The sequence below is a fragment of the Ammospiza nelsoni genome, chromosome 5 (genome assembly GCF_027579445.1).
Source record: "Ammospiza nelsoni isolate bAmmNel1 chromosome 5, bAmmNel1.pri, whole genome shotgun sequence".
NCBI lineage: Eukaryota > Metazoa > Chordata > Aves > Passeriformes > Passerellidae > Ammospiza > Ammospiza nelsoni.
The window spans coordinates 52,930,733-52,951,268 of record NC_080637.1 but is presented as its reverse complement, the minus strand read 5'-3'; the positions used below and the strand labels follow the sequence as shown (position 1 = coordinate 52,951,268).

The following is a 20,536-nucleotide window of genomic DNA, read 5'->3' as shown; positions in this document are numbered from 1 at the left end:
TAAGTTAGTCTGAACCTGGAAACTTTTCACAGCATATTTCCTCTGTCCTCCAGGCTGAAAACTGGGAACACTCTGGCTTGATTCATCAAAGTACCTAATCATATGCTTAACTCTGAACACATGCTTTTACATCCTATTTGAGTGAAAGTTAAGCCTGTGCTTAAATGTTTCGCTGGATCAAATGTCCCACATCTTGCAGGATCCCACATCTTGCAGGACAGAGCCCTAGGTCATACAAAGCTGAAAGAAAGACAGTAATTTCACATTTTGCCAAAAGCCAAATGCCCCTTATGTTGATTGTACACATTGTTACTGTGTTCCTGTGTGTGCTTCGAACACTAATGATGGGCTCATTAAAAATCCATTCCTCCCACGTGCAGAGAGGGGTGAGTGGTGCTGCAGCACAAGGCTGAGCTGCAGGGCAAGCCTGGGGGGACTGGCAGAGGCAAAAGCAACTGGGACAGGAGTGCGAGTGAAGGGGAGGTTAAAATCCTCATTAACTCTTTAAAACCCTGACACTGCAGCATCACATTCTGGGCCCCTTTTAGTCAGTGTCAAGTCCTTGTTCAGCTGCAGCAGGGTCAGGACCTCTTGCATGGTTCCCAGGCTGAGCTTTTGCTCTGGATGTTGCTGCAGGACTCCTCACTGTGGCTGCCCACGTGCTGTGTCTTGCAGGGGGAGCCCCAGCACTGGGGCTCAGATTGGTTTTCAGATTCTTTTCTACAGATCTGATTAGACCCCTTGTGTTCAATGAACACTTGAATTAATTATCCAGTGATGCCACTTACAGAAACTGAAAAAACATTTGAAGGAAAATGTATTTAATTTTAAGCTGCTACCCCATCCTCATATTCCAAGGCCCAAGCACATTTTTTTTGTAATTTGCATGGTCCTGTTTGTTCCTGTAGTGTTTACTGACTGCCAAAGGAAATCTTTTGCCACTGACTGTGGCTGAAGTCCTTTCAAATTCTCTTTGCAAATACCTTCAAGTCACCCAAGAACTCTCCTTGCCAAGGGTGAACTTATTTTTTCTCAATAATGGCATGAGGACCCAAGTGCTTATTCCATGAGTACACTGCAGATTGGATCCTGTGAAATGCTCCATGACTTTCAGGGAGGACCTAAGGACCTTGCAGGCATAAACATTATTTTATATTGTCTCTACAGGAGCAGCCTTCCCTTCATACAAACAAGAATACTGGGGTAGTTCAGCAAAAACAGTGTGCTGGGCTCTTGCTAGGAAGAACAGTGTCACAGCTCAGTGTCTGGCCAGGACAGGTACCTCCAGTTTCCCTGAAAATAACTTCCCTTCATAGCAGCACTTGGGTTAAATAGCAAATGGACTGTGGTCTGACAGCAGATTTACTGGGGGACCTCAAGGCAGGCTGTAAACATGCATCAGAGGTAGCTGCATGCTTCAGGAGATTTACTGCAAAGCAACTGGTGGCTGTTGGTCAACCCCCCCTAGTGTATTTAATAAGCAGCTTTTGCTGTTATAATTTGCAGTAGGTTTAATAATTTTGTTCATGGTTTCATCTGGACTCATTACCACAGCCACAGCAGTACTTCCCTAATAAAGGGAAATGGTGATCAGGCATAGCAGGTATTTCAGATTAATACAAATTGCATTGTGGTGATTCTGTAGTGAAGGGTTACTTAATCCACTTTTTCTCCAAGCAGGGCCGTGTTTTCCTAGAGCCAGTAATGTGCAACAAAGCTGTCTGGCATTTCATTTGAAATTAAGTCCATGTTTGCTAGGGAGTGCTATACAAAGCCTTGACATTTCCAGCCCCTTACAGTATCCATGTTGAAAAAGCTGTGCTCAAATCTGACTGATCTTAAAGGGAGCTTGAGATGTTTTAAAGGCTCTTTTAGTAATTGAAAAGTTAGGTTTTAAGACACTCTGATCATAGAAAACTGAATAGAATTCTTGTCTTTCTAAAATACCAGTGGAAATAATGGTTGCTTTGGTGAAAACACGTCTCTTTTGGGGCTCCAAAGACAAAAGTGCTCAGTTTAGTATACGATGGAGGTGAGGCTGGTGAGCCTAGTTTCACTCACCATGCTGAAGATAACATCAAAAATACAAGCAGTAAGCACAAGTGACAACAAAAATTGAGATTTTTACCAAAATGTTTGACTTTTGCTAGTCTGAGGGGCATGTTTGTAGCAGAGGTAATGGCTTTCATTAAATACATGCTGTTAGTCTTGATGATATATACTTAAATAATTGTTTTTAAAAATCAAAGAGAGTTCTGTGTTAAATTTGTCAATTCCTTTGTTTTTTAACTCCAAAAAATGACTAGGGCATGACTCCACTGATGTATGCTTGTGTCAGGGGTGATGAGGCTATGGTGCAGATGCTGCTAGATGCTGGAGCAGATCTGAATGCTGAGGTGAGGACTTTTTGTTGGTTGTATCTTTTTTCTGTTGTTTGTTTACATCTTAAATTACTCCCTGGAAATACCTCCCTGTAGCGGAGCGAAAATCTCAAGCGTGAAAAAGAAAACAAATCTGTTTTATCTGGGATTGGGACCATTTGAAATGATCAGTGAAATCAAATGGCATTAGGTTAACACTGGGATTCACTGCACAGAAGGGGTCCAGTCACCGGAGTTAACCCACAGGTAACAGTGATTTAGTTGTGTTTGCACACTGCAAATGAATACAGGCGTTAATTGGCACTAGCCCTAGGCCCAGCTCTAATGCTATTACAAGGACTCACTGAATCTCAGCTGACTTTAAATGAAGAAGGTGAAAGAAACACCCATCTGGTAACTTGCCAAAACTCAGCATTTCTATGCATATGGATGTTCCAAGTAAGCATCCCCAGCACACAAGAGCCATATAGGTTCCATTGTTTTGTTTTACAAAGTGCCTTGGGCTAAAAACTGTTGGATGGGGAGCTTGAAGCTTCCAGAATATAAATGTCTCATTGATGAACGCATATCACAAACTCAGACAATCTGTCCACCAAACAGATTGTTGTCCAACCCAGTGCAATGCAGGTATGTACATTTTTTAAGAGTCATTTGAAAATCCGTGAAGAGTTATTTGTTAATGATTCCAGTTTCAATTTGTTGAGGTCATGAGTAAATTAAGCTGTCTGCTTCACTTATCTGTGTTCCATCTGTTCTGTTTGGACTTGAGCGAGCTGATAAATTGGAGTCACTGCTTCAGACAGATGTTTTGCACTTTTAAAAAGTCCAATTTAAAAAATGGAAACTGATGTCCGCCATAGGAGACTGACAGTGTTACTACCATGTTGTGAAATCAGCTGGTGATTTCAGTTCCCCACAGCCAAGCACACGACTCTTAGAGCTGGCAGTAACTGCATGATTGAACCCCTAGTCAGACCAAAGACTGGATGGGCAGGGAGGTTGATCTCTTCCTTAAACCTGCCTCGTGGCTCAGATGTGAAGTGTCATTATTTGGTTCCTAGGATGAATTTTCATTAGGAGCAGTCCTCCCAATTGCTCCAGTAATCTTCCAGGCTTGAATCAAATGCAAATTTAAACAGTTTTGTCTTCCTGAAACTGCTGACATATGAGAGAATAACTCCAGTGAGAAATGTGAACCTCCCCAGTTCACTGCTGTAGAGTGTTTGCTCTAAAATCAAATGAAAACACTTTTGGACAAGAACTGTGAATAATTATGGTGTGCAATTATACGATGATTTGTGCACACCACAACCAACTGTGCAAATTGGGCAATTACGGCAAAAAAAAGGCAAATCAACCATGAACAAAAATAAATACTCTGTCAGGTGCTGCATAATTTTCTCCCTTTCACTTTGCAAATATGTTTCCAAAAGTAGTCTCAAATGCTGGGCACCTCCCTTTTTGATTGCCCACCCTTAGTGAAAATGGACTCATTTCCAGATGTGCTGAGAAGCTGCAGTTTGCTCTGTAGTCAGTGGGACCTGTAGCTGCTCAGCCAGTCTCATCCTTAAAAGCTTGTCCAGGCACAGGTCTTTTGCAAACACTGTGTTGGAGAGAACTCTGACTTGGAAAAAAAAAAAAAACAAAAAAACACCGAAGAAAAACCAACAAAACAAAAAGGAGCAAAGGAGTTTAAATGACTTAATTTTCTTTGCTGCTTTCCATGGACTGCCCCAAACAGTGCTGGGAACCATGCTTGAGCAGGAGCTGGGTGCATTCACTGAGCCATGGTCCTGCCCATCCTTCCCCTCTGCTGCTCTTGCTCCACATCCCAAACCCCAAGGCTTGAGCTGCTCAATCCTATTCCTTGTGACCCAGCCCAGCCCCTAAGGAGCCCTGTGTCCTTGTTCAGAGTCCAGCACACTCCTTGTGGTGCCCTTTGAGCTCTCTGTTGGGCAAATCTGGGTGGTAACAGCCAGGTGCTGGTGCAGATCTGGCAAGCTGTGGGATCTGCATGCACGGGTCTTCAGCTTTTGCCCTCATCCCTGTCCTTGGGACTGAGGGCCTGCATCTAGCAAAACCCTGCATGTGGCACTTGGAAATGTGAGCTGCTGCTGGAACTGGATATTTAATGACTGGCCCTGCTCCCCTGTATGGATTAAAGTGCTTCAGACAAGGTAGTGAAAGCAGAGCTGGCTGGTGAGACAGAGAGATGGTGCATCTTTTACTCTGATTTTAGTCCTCCTCTGAAGATCAATAACAAGATTTTGAATTTTAGTGTCACACTCCATCTGAGTGCACAGCCTTGGATTGCAGATGTTCATTAGATTCTACCATCTCTGTGAACCTCATCAATATTAATACCCCCATCTTTAAGACAGGGAAACTGAAGCAAAGAATGGTTTTTCATCTTCCCCAATGTCTACATTAGAGGCACCAGACACTAAGGCATAGAAAATAGAAGGAGCAACCTGAAGAATAGCATTTTGTTTTCTAAGGATATAGTTTGCATCTCTTTAACTGTCACCACCCAGCACTTTTAGCTCAACTCAGACAGGAGAAGGCAGTAAAAGGAGATTTTCTTAAGCATTTCTGAAGTGACACTCTGCCCCATCACTTTTCAGACTTTTTTTTTCCCCTCTGGTGAGAGAGGAAGAGCCTGGAAGAATGCCTGCAAACTCCAGGGTAGGGCTTGTGATGTGTCTTTCATGACAGCAGTGACAAAAGTACTGATTTAAGTGCAAAGAAATTTGGTTGGGCCTGGAGCAATCCCAAGACCCAGGGCTGTTGGTACATGGCCTGGTGAAGTCAGTGGGAGTGGTCTTTAGCTGTAAATGTTCTGATCCATCCTTACTTCCCCAGTGTGTGCTGTTATAACCAGCTGTGGATGTTTTGCCCTTGTGCAAAAGAATCTGGTGGCCAGTGGTTTAGATGGAGCTACAGTAGTTGGTAAAAGACTTCATTTGGTAAGAACTCAAATCAAGCTGTCAAATCAGCACAAACAGTTTTAATATTGAGAAAAATTTTGCAGTAAAAAAAATGAAGCCAATAATTTTTTAAAGCACCTTTCCCGGGTTTTCTATTTCACTTACTCCCTCACATGCCTGGCTTTCAGGCAAGTTGAATTTTGTTACATATAGCTCTTTAAAAAAATAACTTTAATTTGTTTATAGGTTGTCAGTACTGCTCATAAATACCCATCCGTCCACCCTGAGACCCGCCATTGGACAGCTCTGACATTTGCTGTGTTGCATGGACATATTCCTGTAGTTCAGGTATTATTGTATTTCCCTACCTGCATCTCATTCTTTCTTTTTTCTCCTCTTCAGTTCTAATTACATCCATCTCAAACCAGCATCCTCTTGTCATACTCATATTGGTTACTTCTGCTTCAAGAGTGTACTGATACATGATAGACTTACAAAGTGAATATGGTGTCAAAACTTAACCAATATGAGGCTTAAACAGGACAATTTTAAAGCAGAGTTGCACCAAAGAAAGTCTGACAACTCCTTGTGCTCCTTCCTGACCACTTGTTTTATGTGTTTGTTTATTCATTCATTGCACTTTCTTACACTGTAATATTCTAGCAAACACAAAACTGCTGCCTTGGTGGGAGAGAGGTGGACAACAGCCCTCGTGCTGCTCCAGAGGGGGAGAATCCCTGACTCTCCTTAGCCCATCCAGGTGTCATGTGGGATGTGCTGGTTCTGTGCTTTGGCATCTCAAAAGTTGGGAAGGTTCATTCTTCAAAACAGCTGTGTCTGTGACACACTCAAGCACCAAAACTTTGAAGGCCTTAAGACAGAAATGGCCAAGAGGGGGCTGGAGCACAGGCTCCATCCTGCTCTCTTTGGCCACTTTTGTTTTCAGCACTGCTGCTGCTTACGTGGAAGTGTCCCCGATGGAGACCACAGCTTTTGGACTCATTGCTGTAATTGGTTCTTAAGAGTTGCCTTTCTTTTGGTCTTCATATAAAAGATGGAGACAATTGAAATCTGATCCATTTTTGGATGGTGCTGGGCTTCTAGAAGACCATGAAGGAAGGATGCTTGTCGGGCTAACTTTCTTCCATCTCCAGCGCATTACTTCCTAACACTGACCTTATCCCATTTCCCATCAAAAACGCTGGGTTACACTTTTTTGGCTCTGAAGTTGGACGCTGGAGCTTCTGATGTTTGGCAGCGTAAAATGAGCGAAAAAAGGAATGAATTTGCCTCTGTGAAACAATGGGCAGAATTTGCATGTCACGTGTCTCCATTGTATTGGGTTTGCAGATAACAAGAAGCATTAGATTCTCATTTGTCACTGTTCATGAAGTCTTCAGAGTGTGATACCCCCAAATGGTCTAAATGGTGAATTTTCTTTCTAGCTATTGCTGGATGCTGGAGCAAAGGTAGAAGGTTCCTTAGAACATGGAGAGGAAAATTACTCTGAAACTCCTTTACAGCTGGCAGCAGCGGCTGGTAAGGACTTTCTTCCTCCTCCCATTGTAACAATTCCTCAGCTGGGATCTGCAGTTTAGGTGAGCAACTACTGGATTTCGAAAGGAGTAAAATTGCATCTCTTGCCTTGCAGGAAATTTTGAACTGGTCAGTTTGCTGTTGGAGCGAGGAGCTGACCCCATGATAGGAACAATGTACAGGAATGGCATTTCCATGACTCCACAAGGTGACATGAACTCTTTCAGTCAGGCTGCTGCACATGGACACAGGTAGAGTGGGAACAAGTCTAGTGGCATCCTTCAAGTGCTGCTTTTTTGCCTGGGCATCTAATTTGAGCAGATGGGTGAAATTTCTGCATGAACAATTGAACATGCCACCAACTGAGCAGAGACTTAAGGCTTTCTGCTAGCATGTGAATTAAACCAGTTGGTGGTACAAGCTCTGTTTTGATTTCTGATGTAAAAAAAAAAAAAAAAAGGAAGGGGACTTCTTGTGGTATGTTCAGTGCAGTGGTTGTTAAATGGCAGCTGATGTGACAGCAGAGAGGAATGTCAAAAACATTCCTTCTGAATTTCTTGATATATTTCTCAGGTTTGAGTGAATTGTGTCTGTACTGCTGCAGCCTTAATTTTGTTGAGTAGATTTTCTGCATCTATGTTTACTGTAAAGTCCTGTGTGTCTTAATGTTGTTTGTATGCTGCAAATATAAAAAAAAAGAACTACTGAGATGAGCACCTGGCATGCATGACCTTGGAACGCTCAGGAGTTGACTGCAGTGTAATGAATTAGTATCATGATCTTCACACTCCTACTTTTCTGATTGTAGCCATCCAGAGGAACATAGATACAGGTTAGAGACAGTACCTACCGTGTGTTTGCTTAGAGACAAGCTGCCAGTCTAACAACACGCTCACGGCACGTCAGGGCGGGTTCAACAGCTCTGTCCATCTGGAGCCTGCAGGGATCCCTGGCACAGACGGGACACTTTGGGTGTTGAAGTCTCACATTCACTCAGTGTGAATGGAAGCCACAGGCCTGAGGAGAACCTGGGGCTCTCTGTGGCTTGGCTGCTCGCTGTCCATGTCACAGACTCTAACTCTTGTGTTCCTACCTGTATAACACTCACACACATCTCCTTCCTTCCATCTCTGCCCTAAATTAGTTTGGGACACACCATGCTGCAGTGTAAGTGGGAGCAGGGGGGACACTGGCATACAAGGAGGGTGGGCTGGGAGCCAGCCTGGTTTCTCTTCTCACAGCTGCAAAACCAAGGGAAACTACTGAGGTTGATGAGTTATTCTGGTGTGAACCTGAGGGCACAAAGTCTCTGAGTTTGGGTTTTGTTATTTGATGGCCCAGCTGGATCAGTGGCTTTGTAGAGTAGTCCCAGCTGTGCTTGAACCTGCCCTGACTGGCCTTGTTGAATGTCTAGCTGCTCTAGCTTTCCCAGACTGCTTTGAGTGTGAATCGAGTGGTGGTGCTTTCAGTAGCTCCAGGCAGCTCCCTTCCCAGGTGGCTGCCATGGTGGGAGTCCCAAGAGCTTGTCCAGAGGCACCTTGGCCTTCCCTGGTTGCTGAAGAAGTCTTGAGTCACATTTAGCTCACGAGTCTTTGCTCCCACAAGATGCCGCCCCTCGTGCGACATCTGTGCGGTTCGTGTCACGACAGCAGTGACTTGCAGACGTGTCCCAGGCAGTGCAGGTGGGCTAGCGGGAGCTGTGCTTGCCTTGGGTCTGCTCTCAGCTGGTTCTGCCATTAGCTGGAGTAATTTCTTGGGTAGGTGTCCTAATTTGCCCCACAGCGAGTAAGCCCAGTGCAGTGAAAGCCTGGCCACTGACTGCTCTCCCTTTCCTCTCCTCTCCTGCCCCCTCTCTCCCTCTGTGTCGTGCTGTGATTGACAGGAATGTTTTCCGCAAGCTGCTTGCTCAGCCGGAGAAGGAGAAGAGCGATATCCTGTCCCTGGAGGAGATCCTGGCTGAGGGCACGGACTTGCCCGACTCGGCAGCAGCTCCTCTCTGCGCCAGCCGCAACAGCAAGGCCAAGCTGAAGGCCCTGAAGGAGGCCATGTACCACAGCGCCGAGCATGGCTACGTGGACGTCACCATCGACATCCGGAGCATAGGTCAGTGCTGGCCTCCTTCCTCTGCTTCCGCCAGGGAAGGACCACTCTCAGAAACATGTCCCTCTTGTCAGGCTGTTGCTTAAACCAGCCACGGTCACATCTTCCTCAACTCTTTCGGAATGGAAGGTGGTGGGAGATCTGACAGGTTCCTGGCCCATTCCAGCTCCACAGCACATTCTGTTCAGGGACCAGTGGCTTTTTTCTGCAGGACACAGTGGTTTCCACCAGGAGCCATCTGCACTGCTGCATGGCAGAGTGTAGGTAAGGCTCTGGGGCAGTGTTCAGCTATAATGGGCCACTTCCAGCTGCCTCTCTTTTGCACTCTGCTTTAAAGCAGTCCACCATTAAAACGACTTTATTTTCTGAGACTCTGAAGGCAGGAGCAGGGAGCTGACTTCTTGGTATGCCAGCTCTGCCAGTGACGGACTTGAACATAATACCAGCCCCCGGTGAAGTTGCTTCTGCCTGTGGGCAGGGTGGTTGTGTGACGCAGATGGAAATCGATCTGGACTGTGTGTTTACCATCCCCATTCATCTGTTCACAGAGAAATAGAGACCCAAGTGCCTGGTGTGCCTCTGCCTGGGGCGGTGCTCCAGTCCTGGGGCCATGGGATATGGGTCAGAGCGTGCAGTGGACTGTGCAGGCAAAGATCTGGAAATGAATGAGAGGAGAGTGGCAGGGGTGCTCTGCAGGCATTGAACATTTTCTGACATAGAAGGAAAAACCTTCACTTGCCAAACACCAGGCTTATATTTCCTTCCACTCCATTCTATAAGAGCAGAAAGTAGGTCACATCCAGCCTCATGCCTGCAGAGGTACATCAGCTCCATGTGCTTTCTCGCTCAGTGCATGGGAGCAGTTCCCTTTAACTTCCTGGAGAGTGGCTCTGCCATGACAAGCTGCTTGAAAGGGCTGATCTGCTTAACTCGCTCAGTGCTCTTTAGGGAAAATGCTAATGATCAGGAGAGGACATGGGGTATCACTTAAAGCAAGTTTTAATCTGAAGACCACCAATTTGAATCCAGGTAGGTAGGGACCAAAATCAGGTTTTTTCACCTTTTAATGGCTCTCCAGGGCCACATTCAAACAAATGAGCTAGTGTAAATCTAGTTTCCAAAAGGCTTTTGCAACGCAGAGCACCACAGCAATTACCACAAATTGGTAGTCTCAGCAGAGAAGCTGAAGGCTAGATGAGCAGAGAGACCACAGTCTTCTCTCTTAGCATTTGGAGGAAAGCCTCTGTGCATTAGCTCTGGGATGTACTGATAACGATCGGCCTTCTCAATTAGGGATAAATAGAAATTTGATTTCTTGAATGATTTGGCAGCTTTCGCTTGAAATCTTAATATCAGCAAAGGTAAAAAAGCAGAAGGGCACGTTGTTGCCTGGAGCTGGGATGAGCTGTGTCCTCTGTGTGCAGGTGTTCCCTGGACACTGCACACGTGGCTGGAGTCTCTGCGCACGTCCTTCCAGCAGCACCGACGGCCCCTCATCCAGTGCTTGCTCAAGGAGTTCAAGTCCATTCAGGAAGAGGAGTACACTGAGGAGCTCATCACACAAGGGCTGCCTCTGATGTTTGAGATACTGAAGGCCAGCAAGGTAGGATGAAATTGTGTGTTTTAAAGCAAATCAGCCTTTTTCCCATCCTATAAGACACGAAAGCTTGCAATATTATTCTTGAGCAGCTCTCCCAAAGGTTGTTTAGACTATACAGGATTATTATTATCTGGATTGATATGTATCTTGGGGTTTTTTCACTGTGGAACCATGGGTTATAAACACACAGGCTAATCACTGCTCCTACTAGAACATCCTAATAACAGATGCTAGCGGTAAGCTGGAGAGACAACAACAAAAGTGATACATAGTGGTGAAATTAAAGTCAAAAGGGTCATGGCAGTGTGGCAAGAGATGTTGATATCCAAACCAACCCAAAGAGTAATTTCACCCAGCTTGCTTTACAGAACTATACAACAAAGCTAATATTCATGTTTATTTTGGATTTCTTTAGCTTGTCGTGATTTTATCTTCCCTTCATGTGGGATTTGGACTTCTAAACCTTGTGAGGCGACTGGTTTCTATGAGCAAAGAAAAGGATAATTTTTTCAAATTTTCTATGTGTGTGTTTGTACTTGCAGGTTCCCCAGATTTATTCTTTCAGCTGACTTTTTTTAGCCAAGCAAATCAGACTAACAAAACCTTTCCAAGGAGGTACCATTGGGTATGGAAGTATAATGGCAAAAGGGATGATCATGGAACTGGCAAGGAGAGGGAAATGTCTTACCTAGAAGAATTTAAAACTTGTTATAACCAATAGTCTCTTCTCTGCCGGTCCCCCGAGAGTCAGTCACTCCCAAGGAATGCCCTGTCACTGTCCGCTGTTACCAGAATAACACTGTAGTGATGAAAAGCATCAAAATTATTTGATTGGTGTTCTTTTTCCTCATACTCCACAATACATGTCAGTATGGCCTTCTAATTGTTAAACTGAAAGCAAGAAACTTTTATCACCCAACTCTATGTGTAACAGCAAGGAGCAAATAATTTTTAGCAATAGGCTAAATAATGTGAAAAGGGGACGGGTTCTGACATAGGTACTCAATACTAGATATTCCAGACTTGGTATAGCTAATGATGGCCTACATGGATTTATTTCTTGTATCTTGCTGCAAAAGCAGGCTTGGACTAGAGTCTTAAGCAAATCCTGCGTATTTGTTCCAGTATTGTTCTGATTTTTGCTCCCATGAGCCTTGCCTTTGCAAGGTAATAGTTTGTATTGGATGAGTATTTATGGAGAATATTTTGAGATAGGTTTTAGGAAATTGTTCCAAATCCTAGGATTTGTAGATTCCTTGTTCTGTACTCACTTGGGTTGATGTATGTTCATCCAGAAACTACCAACAAAGTGCTGCTTGGTTTGAAAGTTGATATGAAGCTAATCATATTGAAAACTTAACAGAGAATAGGCCTTGTAATTTAGGATGAGGAGTGACTTTAATTGCTTTTCTCCTGGGTGGCTGAAGCCAAGGCCAGCAATCATCATTAGAATAAATCATTTACATAGGATTATCTACATCTTCCACAGTCTATTGTAGGAGACCTGGATATATAAGATATATAAGATATATAAGACCTGGATAAATAAGACTGCTGCCTTCTGCTTTGGGTTCACTTAGAAACCTAAAATCTGGAGGGGCAAAACAACTGAAGTATCACAAAAACCCTACATGATGGAGAAGAAATCTGTGCTGATCTTTATGCCTGCCCCTGGGCCTGGGGGAACTGCCTGTCTTCATGCATATTCACAAACACACACTCACACAGTGTTTCATTGTCTTAGAAAAAATAATTTATCATTCTGGGACACTGTAAGGGTTTACAAATTGTCTGCAAATGTTATGAATTATTGTGGTGCTCTTGTCCAAATGGCCTCTTACAAAGCTCTCCCAGACAGAAATGAGGAAAGAGACTATGCAGCCTTTTGGAAGGAATCTACATAAATTCATTTGTAGGAGAATGAGCCAATAAAAGTTCTCCCTGGTCACTCCACAGAAGGCAGCTGAGGAGAGCTGAGATTTAAAGGATCTTCTGTTCTCCTTCTCTGGAAGGGCTGAGAGCAGAGATTTTTGTGTATACCCACAGAAAAGAAATCTCCTTTAAGAGGTGCAGAAGGGCCATAACTGTGGTTCACATCCCTCTCTCTTGACAGAAAACTGTAAAGCCCTGCATTTTGTAGAGCTTTGGAGAGAGGAGCTTGATTTTCCCACATGGACGTGCTTTTCCCTGTGGGCTGGAAACTCTGAGAGAGATTATGACTCTTGCTAAACATCACAGTCTGGCCCAGTACATTTCCTTAATGAGTTTTTCAGGGCAAAAAGTATAAAATAAGCAACTAGGAAGCAGAGAGCCACTTAGCAGTTCTTTGCTGATGTAAAACAAGATGTGCCATTTGCTACATATTGTGATGCTCAGTATATTTTAATTGCATGGCAACTTGCACCTAGTAGAAATGGCATTTTGTGTTCCTATAAATAGTTCCACCTATCCCATAATCTCAGAACAATTTACTAATATTAATGAGTTGAGACATGAAAGAAGATCTTATCCTCCCTTCACCAACAGGGAAACTGAGGTAATTAAACAGGCAGATTTTCAGTGTCTCATGGAGTGACAGTCCCAGTCTCAGAGGCTGTGATAACCTGGATAAGCCAGACAGCAATTCATAGTGTTGAGTAATTTGGCCAGAGAAGCTCCCCAAAAATCACATGGAAACATAAGGGCAGGTCTCAGAGTAGGAAGCAAACTTTCTGTCCCCACCTTCTGCTTTGCACTGTTGTACGAAATGTTCTTGCAGGTTCCCAGGGCAAAAAAAAAGGCCAAATGCAATAGATATGAAAATACTAAAGAAAATGTAACCAAAACCTACAAGAACAGTGTCAGATATGAGGAATCCCTTTTTTCTTTCAGATGGTTTATAAAATGCCTGTTTCTAGAGGATACAGATGTGAGGGTTTATGTGGGAGCTCTGCTAGCACTGGTGTTGGTGACCTGCAGGGTGGCAGGGTGGAACTCCATTCCCATCTATGTGCTGGGATGCTGACAGTAGAAACAAATTTAAAAAATCGCAGAAGTCCTGATGCAGTAACACAGAACAGCAACAAAAATCGGTGAGTCAGGCAAAACTGGCTGAGCTCAAGTTCCTGGGTTTATTGCCTTTCTTCAAGCTGTGAAGTCAGTGGAGGAAAACAGTGCATAGGTTGCACATGGGTTGTTCACTGCTGCACTGAAGCCCTGGAAGAAGTCTTCCAAAAGCACAGCTGAAGGTTTGATACCCAGCTCCTGGTGGCTTCCAGTGAGATGGAGCTCTTTCATTTCCTTTCATCCCTTTAAATGTCTTCTATCAGCTGCACCATTGAGAATTGCATGGGGAGTGGGGAAGTAGCAGTGTTTCCCTGCTGCTGAGGCAGAGCTGTGAGGACAGACAGGGAATCCATCTGCAGTTGCTCCATCTGCAGCTCCTGCTGTCCTGCAGTGAGCTTGGGTCATTACCAAATTAAAGATCAGGGTCAAGGCACTCTGGAAAAAGCAACATCTGTGGTAAAGACATTGAGAGCTCAGTTTAAGGCACCTCTCTTAAAAGCAAGCAAAACCCAAACTGGAAAACTCCAACAACCTGAAAAATGTTGATGACACATGATGGTTTTGGGACACTGCATGGGTAGGAAAGGCACTGCCATTTGGGGATGGATTCAGTCTCTTTGGAAGACAAGCACACAAACTAGAAGTGGTTTTGACAGGGTTGTGTGAGGCAGAAGCCAGAGAGTCACTTCTGGGAGTGAGTTTAGCCGTGAGCTAAACTTTAGCTGCTATGTAGAGCAGAGTTGAGTCCCTCAAAATTAAAATGATGCTGGAGATCTTGTTATGGAAGAATGATAGGAAGATACAACTGAATTCCTGCCTGTTGGTATGTGTGTTGTGCTCTTCATGGCCTGGGAAAACTCCCCCAAACTCCCTACTGGAAGCTTTCCCTTCCCTCCAGCTGAGGTTGATGTTTGCATTGCCTGAGCTTGACTCTGAGCTGGATTGCCCACCTGCCCCATGTCAGAGGACCATATTTACCTGAGGAGTGCCTCCCACCAAACAGAAGCTTTTAAAAGAGCTGTGTGGGAGCTGCATCCAGGTCCATGGGCTTGTAGTACCTGAGGTGAGGCTCGCAGGTCAGCTCTTCTGTTTTTGCAGAGATTCTCCTAAGGATAATACACTCAATGTGCAGAGATGCTTCTGTGTCCTCTGTCTATGAAAATCCTGGAGTTGTTCAATTTGATCTTGACATTTCCACAACCTGAAAAAACAGACTCAAGCCCACGATCTCAGAAGTTAAACACATCTGGCCTTTGGAGGAAGTTGAGTTTAGGTTTGCACTCCAGGGCTCTGCATAAGACTGAATTGTCATTAAATAACCCAGCTCCCTCTATGTAGGTTAGCCAGCACCTTTGCCAGTTGGATGAGGTCACGAGCCAGTTTCATCCACTGCTTTTTCTGCCCACAGCAATTTATATCAGCTTGTCTTTGGCCTATTTTTTTTTGAGAAAATACACAATCTTTTAATTCCAAATAATCTCTCTTACAGCTTTCTCCCTTTCCCTCATAGGACCAGTAAGGAAAGGAGCTCTTTGCCATTTCTTTAGATCCTGTGTGGCCATGCATTGCTGAAGGGCATGTGTGAGTCTACATGTGCATTGAGCACATGTGCTGAAGCATTGTCTGAAGCTCCTAGAGGTGCTTCACACCAGGAAAACTTGGCTTAGGATTATAAGTGTTCCTGCTAGTGTATTGTCTAAGACTAAATCAGCTTGAGAAAGTCATAGGAGCAATCCTTCACCGCCACACCTTCATTCATTCTGAAGATCTCACTCCATCCTTACCATCCATTTCTGTCCATGACAACATGTTTATTTTATTTATTTTATTTTAATATTTAGCCCATTAGTGAGGTGTTGGGCAGCCCAGGCTTGTTGAAAGATGCAGGAAACTGCTTTATAAAGATGTTTTCTCAGGATTTAAAATTCCTGGAGTTTTCGAACCTTTAAAAATGCACCTACAGGCAGCTGAAGAAATATGCAGGAGTGCACAGACTCTTTTGGAAGGCTGAGCTGCTTGAATAACAGCCATCAGTCTGGTGTTGACAGTTATTGAGAACAAATAGCAATTCAGAACAATAACCAGTTTTAAAATTCCAAAGGATTCAGGCATGTGGGTATCTTGAGAAATCTAGCCCATATGGTTTAAAGCTAAGGTACTCTTTCTGCAGTAGCTTCTCCATTTGGAAACTGAAATCTGTTAAAAGGAAAGTTTTGGGATATTTTTAAAATACGTCTTTTCAGAGACAGCCTCTGTCAGAGATGCAGTAACTGCTGAAAAAGTATTTTCATGTCTCCACCAAACAGAATGCAGCAGGAAAGAATGAAGCATCTGGCTGTTGTGTTCCAAGAAAGCTTTCAGATGCTGAAGCTTGAGATGAGCATTCAGTTTCTCTGTTGCTGGGATTGATTTTCTTGTTTTTCTGGATTTGATTCTTATAAAATAAATGTTGGAGAATGTCAACAGGCTCAGCTCATGTGTGTGTTCTACTAAGTCCAGGCATGGTGGTCAGCAAAAATCAGTTATTTCCCCAGGGTATGCATATGACCTAGAAAGTGACACTGGAAGACAAAGAGCTAGAAAATTCAACCTTTTCCCATTGCTTCATGGTGGGCTGAAATGAATGTTTCAGATGAGTTTGAGTGAAGCTGTATTTGTTGCATGAATCCAGAGTGCCCTGCTCTGCAGGAAGGGCTAAGGGTAGACAGGAGAGGTGAACCCTGTGTAGCAGTGGGACCATCACTCTGTTATAATTGTGTCCCAAAGAAAGTCTTCCCCTGGAAGAGTGTTGTCCGTGTTTCTCTTACCTGGATGCTATCAGAAAAGACTCCTGTCTGTCTTGTTGAACTGCTTTTCAACAGAAAACTGAGCTTTTATTGTAATGAAAGGTTTCATTACAATAAAAGATATTTATTTCCCACAAAATATTTTACATTTCTTGAAAAAATTAACACCTGAAAATGGAGTATTTTGGCTGATGACTGAAATACTTCAGCTGAAGAAAAACGTGGAGTTTCCACAGAGGAGACAGGCACACCAAAACCTGCACTAAAAATAACCCTGAAGACATCCCAGTATGCTAAAGTGTCTGCTTATGGATTCCATGGAGTGGCTAATGCCCTTCTGTGTGTCATCCAGTGCCCAGCCAGCACACAGTGATCCATCTTTTGGCTGGGACTTGCTGTGATTTGTTAGTCAGGTTTCACTGTTCTCAAGCAACTGCAGTGATGTGTAGCATTGCCCATTGTCACTTGTAGCACTTCTGTGTCTGAACAGTTCCGAGCAAGCCGGAGCCAGGTTATCCACACATGTGCGTCCTGCATTCTGCGTGTGAGATGCGAGCGCCAGGTACCGAATGGCATGTTAATAACACACTGTTAACCCCATCCTGGGGTTTCATAACACACATTCAGCTTGGTACTTACTAACACAGGTTTGATTTTGTTCCTACCCTCTGCTACCTTCTAAAATGTTCCCCTGCCAGGGAAATATTCTTCATTTATTGTAAATGAAGAATATTGTAAATATTCTTCATTTACAATAAATAAATGCCGTGGATGTGACACCTGCCCTTTCCTGGGCACTCACCCAAGGATTAGACTGTGCCCGTGGATCTGAGCTTTTTACATACAATGCACAGCTGGGATATAAAGAGCCTTTTGAAAAGGAGGCTTGGCAGCTTTCCCAGAAGCAACGGAAGAGTCCATTTCTGCCTTACCTGTGATTAGTTCTTTTCCGTTTGTGCTTGCAGTGGAGGGGCTTGAGCCCAGCACTAACAAAACCCATTTTGTTGTGCAGTTTACTGCTTCTAACTGTAGCTCCAGCCTCTGGGGCTTCCCTCCCTTTCCAGCTGTTTGACTAATATTAATTCTGTGTATGCTGCTTAACCATCTAGGAGTGACCATCTGAAGTGGCATTTATTTAGTTTTGAGGCATTTGCTGAGCGTGAATTATACAAGAGGATGGTAGTGGGATCACCTGTGCAAGGGTGGAGACAGTTTTGAGATGGAAAAGGTCTCAGAGTTTGAGTGTTCAGGAATGGGGGACAGCAAAAAGTCCTCTCTGTTACTTCATTCTTTATCATCTTTTTCTGGGAATGGGAAGCATGAACAGAGGACTCATTCAAGGGTATGCCAGCATGTCATGGATAAGTCATCAGTGGGCTAGGGGTATCCTGAGACTACGGCTGCTGGGAACTGCATGTGAGATGGCTGACTGGAAACAGCACTTCTGCCACTCTGCATTTAGCAGAGAAATGGGTCCCCCAAGCATCCTCAGGACCAGAGAGAGAAGATACCTTTGCCAGTGCCCCTGTTCTCTGAGCAGTGTGGTTTCTCAGCTTGCTGAGGAGTTGAGTATTAACAGGCAGACACCAAGCCCAGAAGAATGTGTTACTTTTTCTGCCTTCATGTAGTGAGCTTTTGGTTTTTGGGCTATGTGGTAGAGGAATTTGAGGGCCTGGCAGACAGGTTAAAACAGCATTAATGGAGCTGTGCTGGTGAATGTAGCATCAGGAGAAGAAAACCCCAAAACATTGCTTGGGATTTCAGAGGTAAAGGAAAGAAGTCTGACTTGTTGACAAGAAGTTACCCTTCAGGGCAGCCACGTGGAGGTGGTAGGGTGTCTGTAGGCTGGTAAGAACTAAGCAGTGGGATTTGACCAGTCCGCAACACACATTTCACCCTACAGAATTTGGGGCATAGACACGTGTCTTGAACAGGCACTGGAGAATATTGGCTATGTATTTCCCATTGTGTCCAGTACCTTGTAGGAGCACATCTCAGAATAGCTATGCTGCATTGATCTCTGTAACCTGGAATGGAGGAAGCTCTCCCAGGTATGTGCTGAAGCCTGGAGGAGACTTCCCTGTATCCTGCCACAGACCCTTGTCAGATGGACACTGAGGAAAAAACATCCCTGCCCTTCCCACCCAGGTCTTCACCTCTTCTCAGATCAATCAACAAGGCATCTCTGGTCCAACAACTTGAAAGCCTCCAGCTTTGCTTCAAAAGAATTTATAAATTCCCCTCACAGTTCAAGTGCATTCAGCAGGACTGGGGAATTCCTTTAGATCTCTGCTGAAGAATGCTTTTAAGTCAGGGGACTGCTTGTATCTACAAAGCAAAGTTGCTTGCTCACCAACCAGCTCTCTGCTGGAAGCACCATCTCCCTCAGAAGACTCGCTGTTGTTGTTCCTGGTCCCTCTTCCCTATCTGTAAACTACCCCGTGGCTAGGTAAATATTTTTATTATGTCCTGTGCCAAGCATTCTTCCCCCTCCCACAGGAGAAGATGTGCGTTGGCTCCCTTGGAGCGCAAAGGAACGCCCGTGTCTGAAGGGAGGCTGGCCTCTCTCCAGGTGCCAGCCTCACACATCCTGGCACAAGGTGTTCCAACATCAAACTGTAGCAAGAAAACAAACTTTGGTTTGCTCCTCCAGTGTTAATCTTGCTGCCCACAGCTGCTGCAGTGAGCTCTTACAGCTGGGCTTTCACAGTTAGGTTGATAGGATGAAAGGATAAACAGGGAAGAATTATCCATCTTGGTGCTTAAATGGCAGCTTCTGAGCATCTCAGTGCGAGTACCTGAGTGGTGGGCACTGTGTGAAGGTGAAGGTTGAATAGGCTGAACATGTCCTGTTCCAGGGGAAGGCTTGTGCCCCAGGTCATGGACTTCTCAGTTGTTCCCAGACACTTCACAGGCAGCCCAAGTCCTCCAAGAGCAGGATTTGGCTCAAAAAAGCCAATTTTTCCCCAGCCATCCAGCTACAGATGAAGTATTCCTTTTCCCTCTCCTATTTCTGCCTGGTTTATTGGTAAAAGTAAGCAGAGGCACTGTGGGGAGCAGATTCTGTGCCACAGTCCTGTGAGCTTGGTTACATGCTGGGGGTGTGGGGAGAAAACTTGGTGTGCTGTAATAATTTACCAATCCCCTCCCTTGCTGCTGTTTGTTAGCAATGACTCTAAATAAGCACATGCTTCAGCTCTTGCTGAGCTCATTTTTTGGCCTTTGGATGGTATGAGATGTAAGTATTTAATGTTACCAGTAGAAACCAAAGGTCTCCAGCCTCCTCTCTGCCAAATGAGGTCAGTGTTCTGCATGGGAAGTCTGGAGCCACTGTCTTGTCTGACGGCCCTCTTTCTTTGATGTGTCCATCCTAAGGTCTCTTTTCTCTTTGTCCCATCTCTGTTCCATGTCTTGGGGTTTTTAAGCATCTCTCATGTGGATGTATCACGTTTTGAGCTAATTAGAGCTTAGTTTACACCACTTTTTTCGTGGGCTTGTGGGCAAAGTGGTTTTGTAATGGGCTTGTATCTGCACACCACAGAGCTGGTGACCCAGGGAGCTGGCAGCCCCTTTCCCATGTAGGCAGGCTCCCATGGGATTGTCTGCAGGCATGACTGGTTCTTTCTGTTGGCTGGACTTACTAGCTGGACTTCCCCTTCTCCCACTTGGGTGGCTGAGTTTGGCCTGTCCTTCCCTGGTCTCAGTGCAGCTGGATGTCCTGGTCCCTGGTGCTGTGGTTTGGTCTGGTGAGTTGGGCCTCCAGCTCCTAACGAGGCACTGCAAAGCCAATACCCAGATTTTCCATCAGCACATTCCCACAGACACTCTGGAAGGAGGAGATTCATTGTCTTTATTGATGCATGTGTGTGTTTTTAAGAAGCTATTGCATGGGCACAGCTATGGCTGGGAGTGGTGAGTTCATGGAACCCATGAAAACCTCAGTGACACAGGCAGGACCTGTGCACCCCAGCAGATTGGGGAGGGGGCTGCCAAGAGCTCTCCTTTTCAGTGCACTTTGCTTTTATTCATTGCAGGTAAAGGTGAGCATTGTTTCTCCTCTCCAGAAGCTTCCCTCCACTCTAACCATGGAATTGTCCCCATCTTCTGTTGTATTTTCTGACTTCTAGCATCTGCCAGATCCAGCTGGGAGCTGCCCTGCTG

At 44.7% G+C, this 20,536-nt stretch overlaps 1 protein-coding gene across 2 annotated transcripts in view; it reads left to right on the top strand.

Annotated features, from left to right (window-relative positions):
- ABTB3 (ankyrin repeat and BTB domain containing 3) overlaps positions 1–20,536 on the top strand; it is a 162,553-nt gene that overhangs the window by 130,070 nt on the left and 11,947 nt on the right. The window contains exons 6-11 of one of the 2 annotated variants that reach the window (XM_059472097.1): positions 2,307–2,396; positions 5,555–5,656; positions 6,754–6,847; positions 6,960–7,095; positions 8,727–8,947; positions 10,369–10,547. In XM_059472097.1, coding sequence (XP_059328080.1) covers positions 2,307–2,396; positions 5,555–5,656; positions 6,754–6,847; positions 6,960–7,095; positions 8,727–8,947; positions 10,369–10,547 — 822 coding nt within the window. The remainder of the gene's footprint in view (positions 1–2,306; positions 2,397–5,554; positions 5,657–6,753; positions 6,848–6,959; positions 7,096–8,726; positions 8,948–10,368; positions 10,548–20,536) is intronic. The other variant, XM_059472098.1, reaches the window with a different exon arrangement.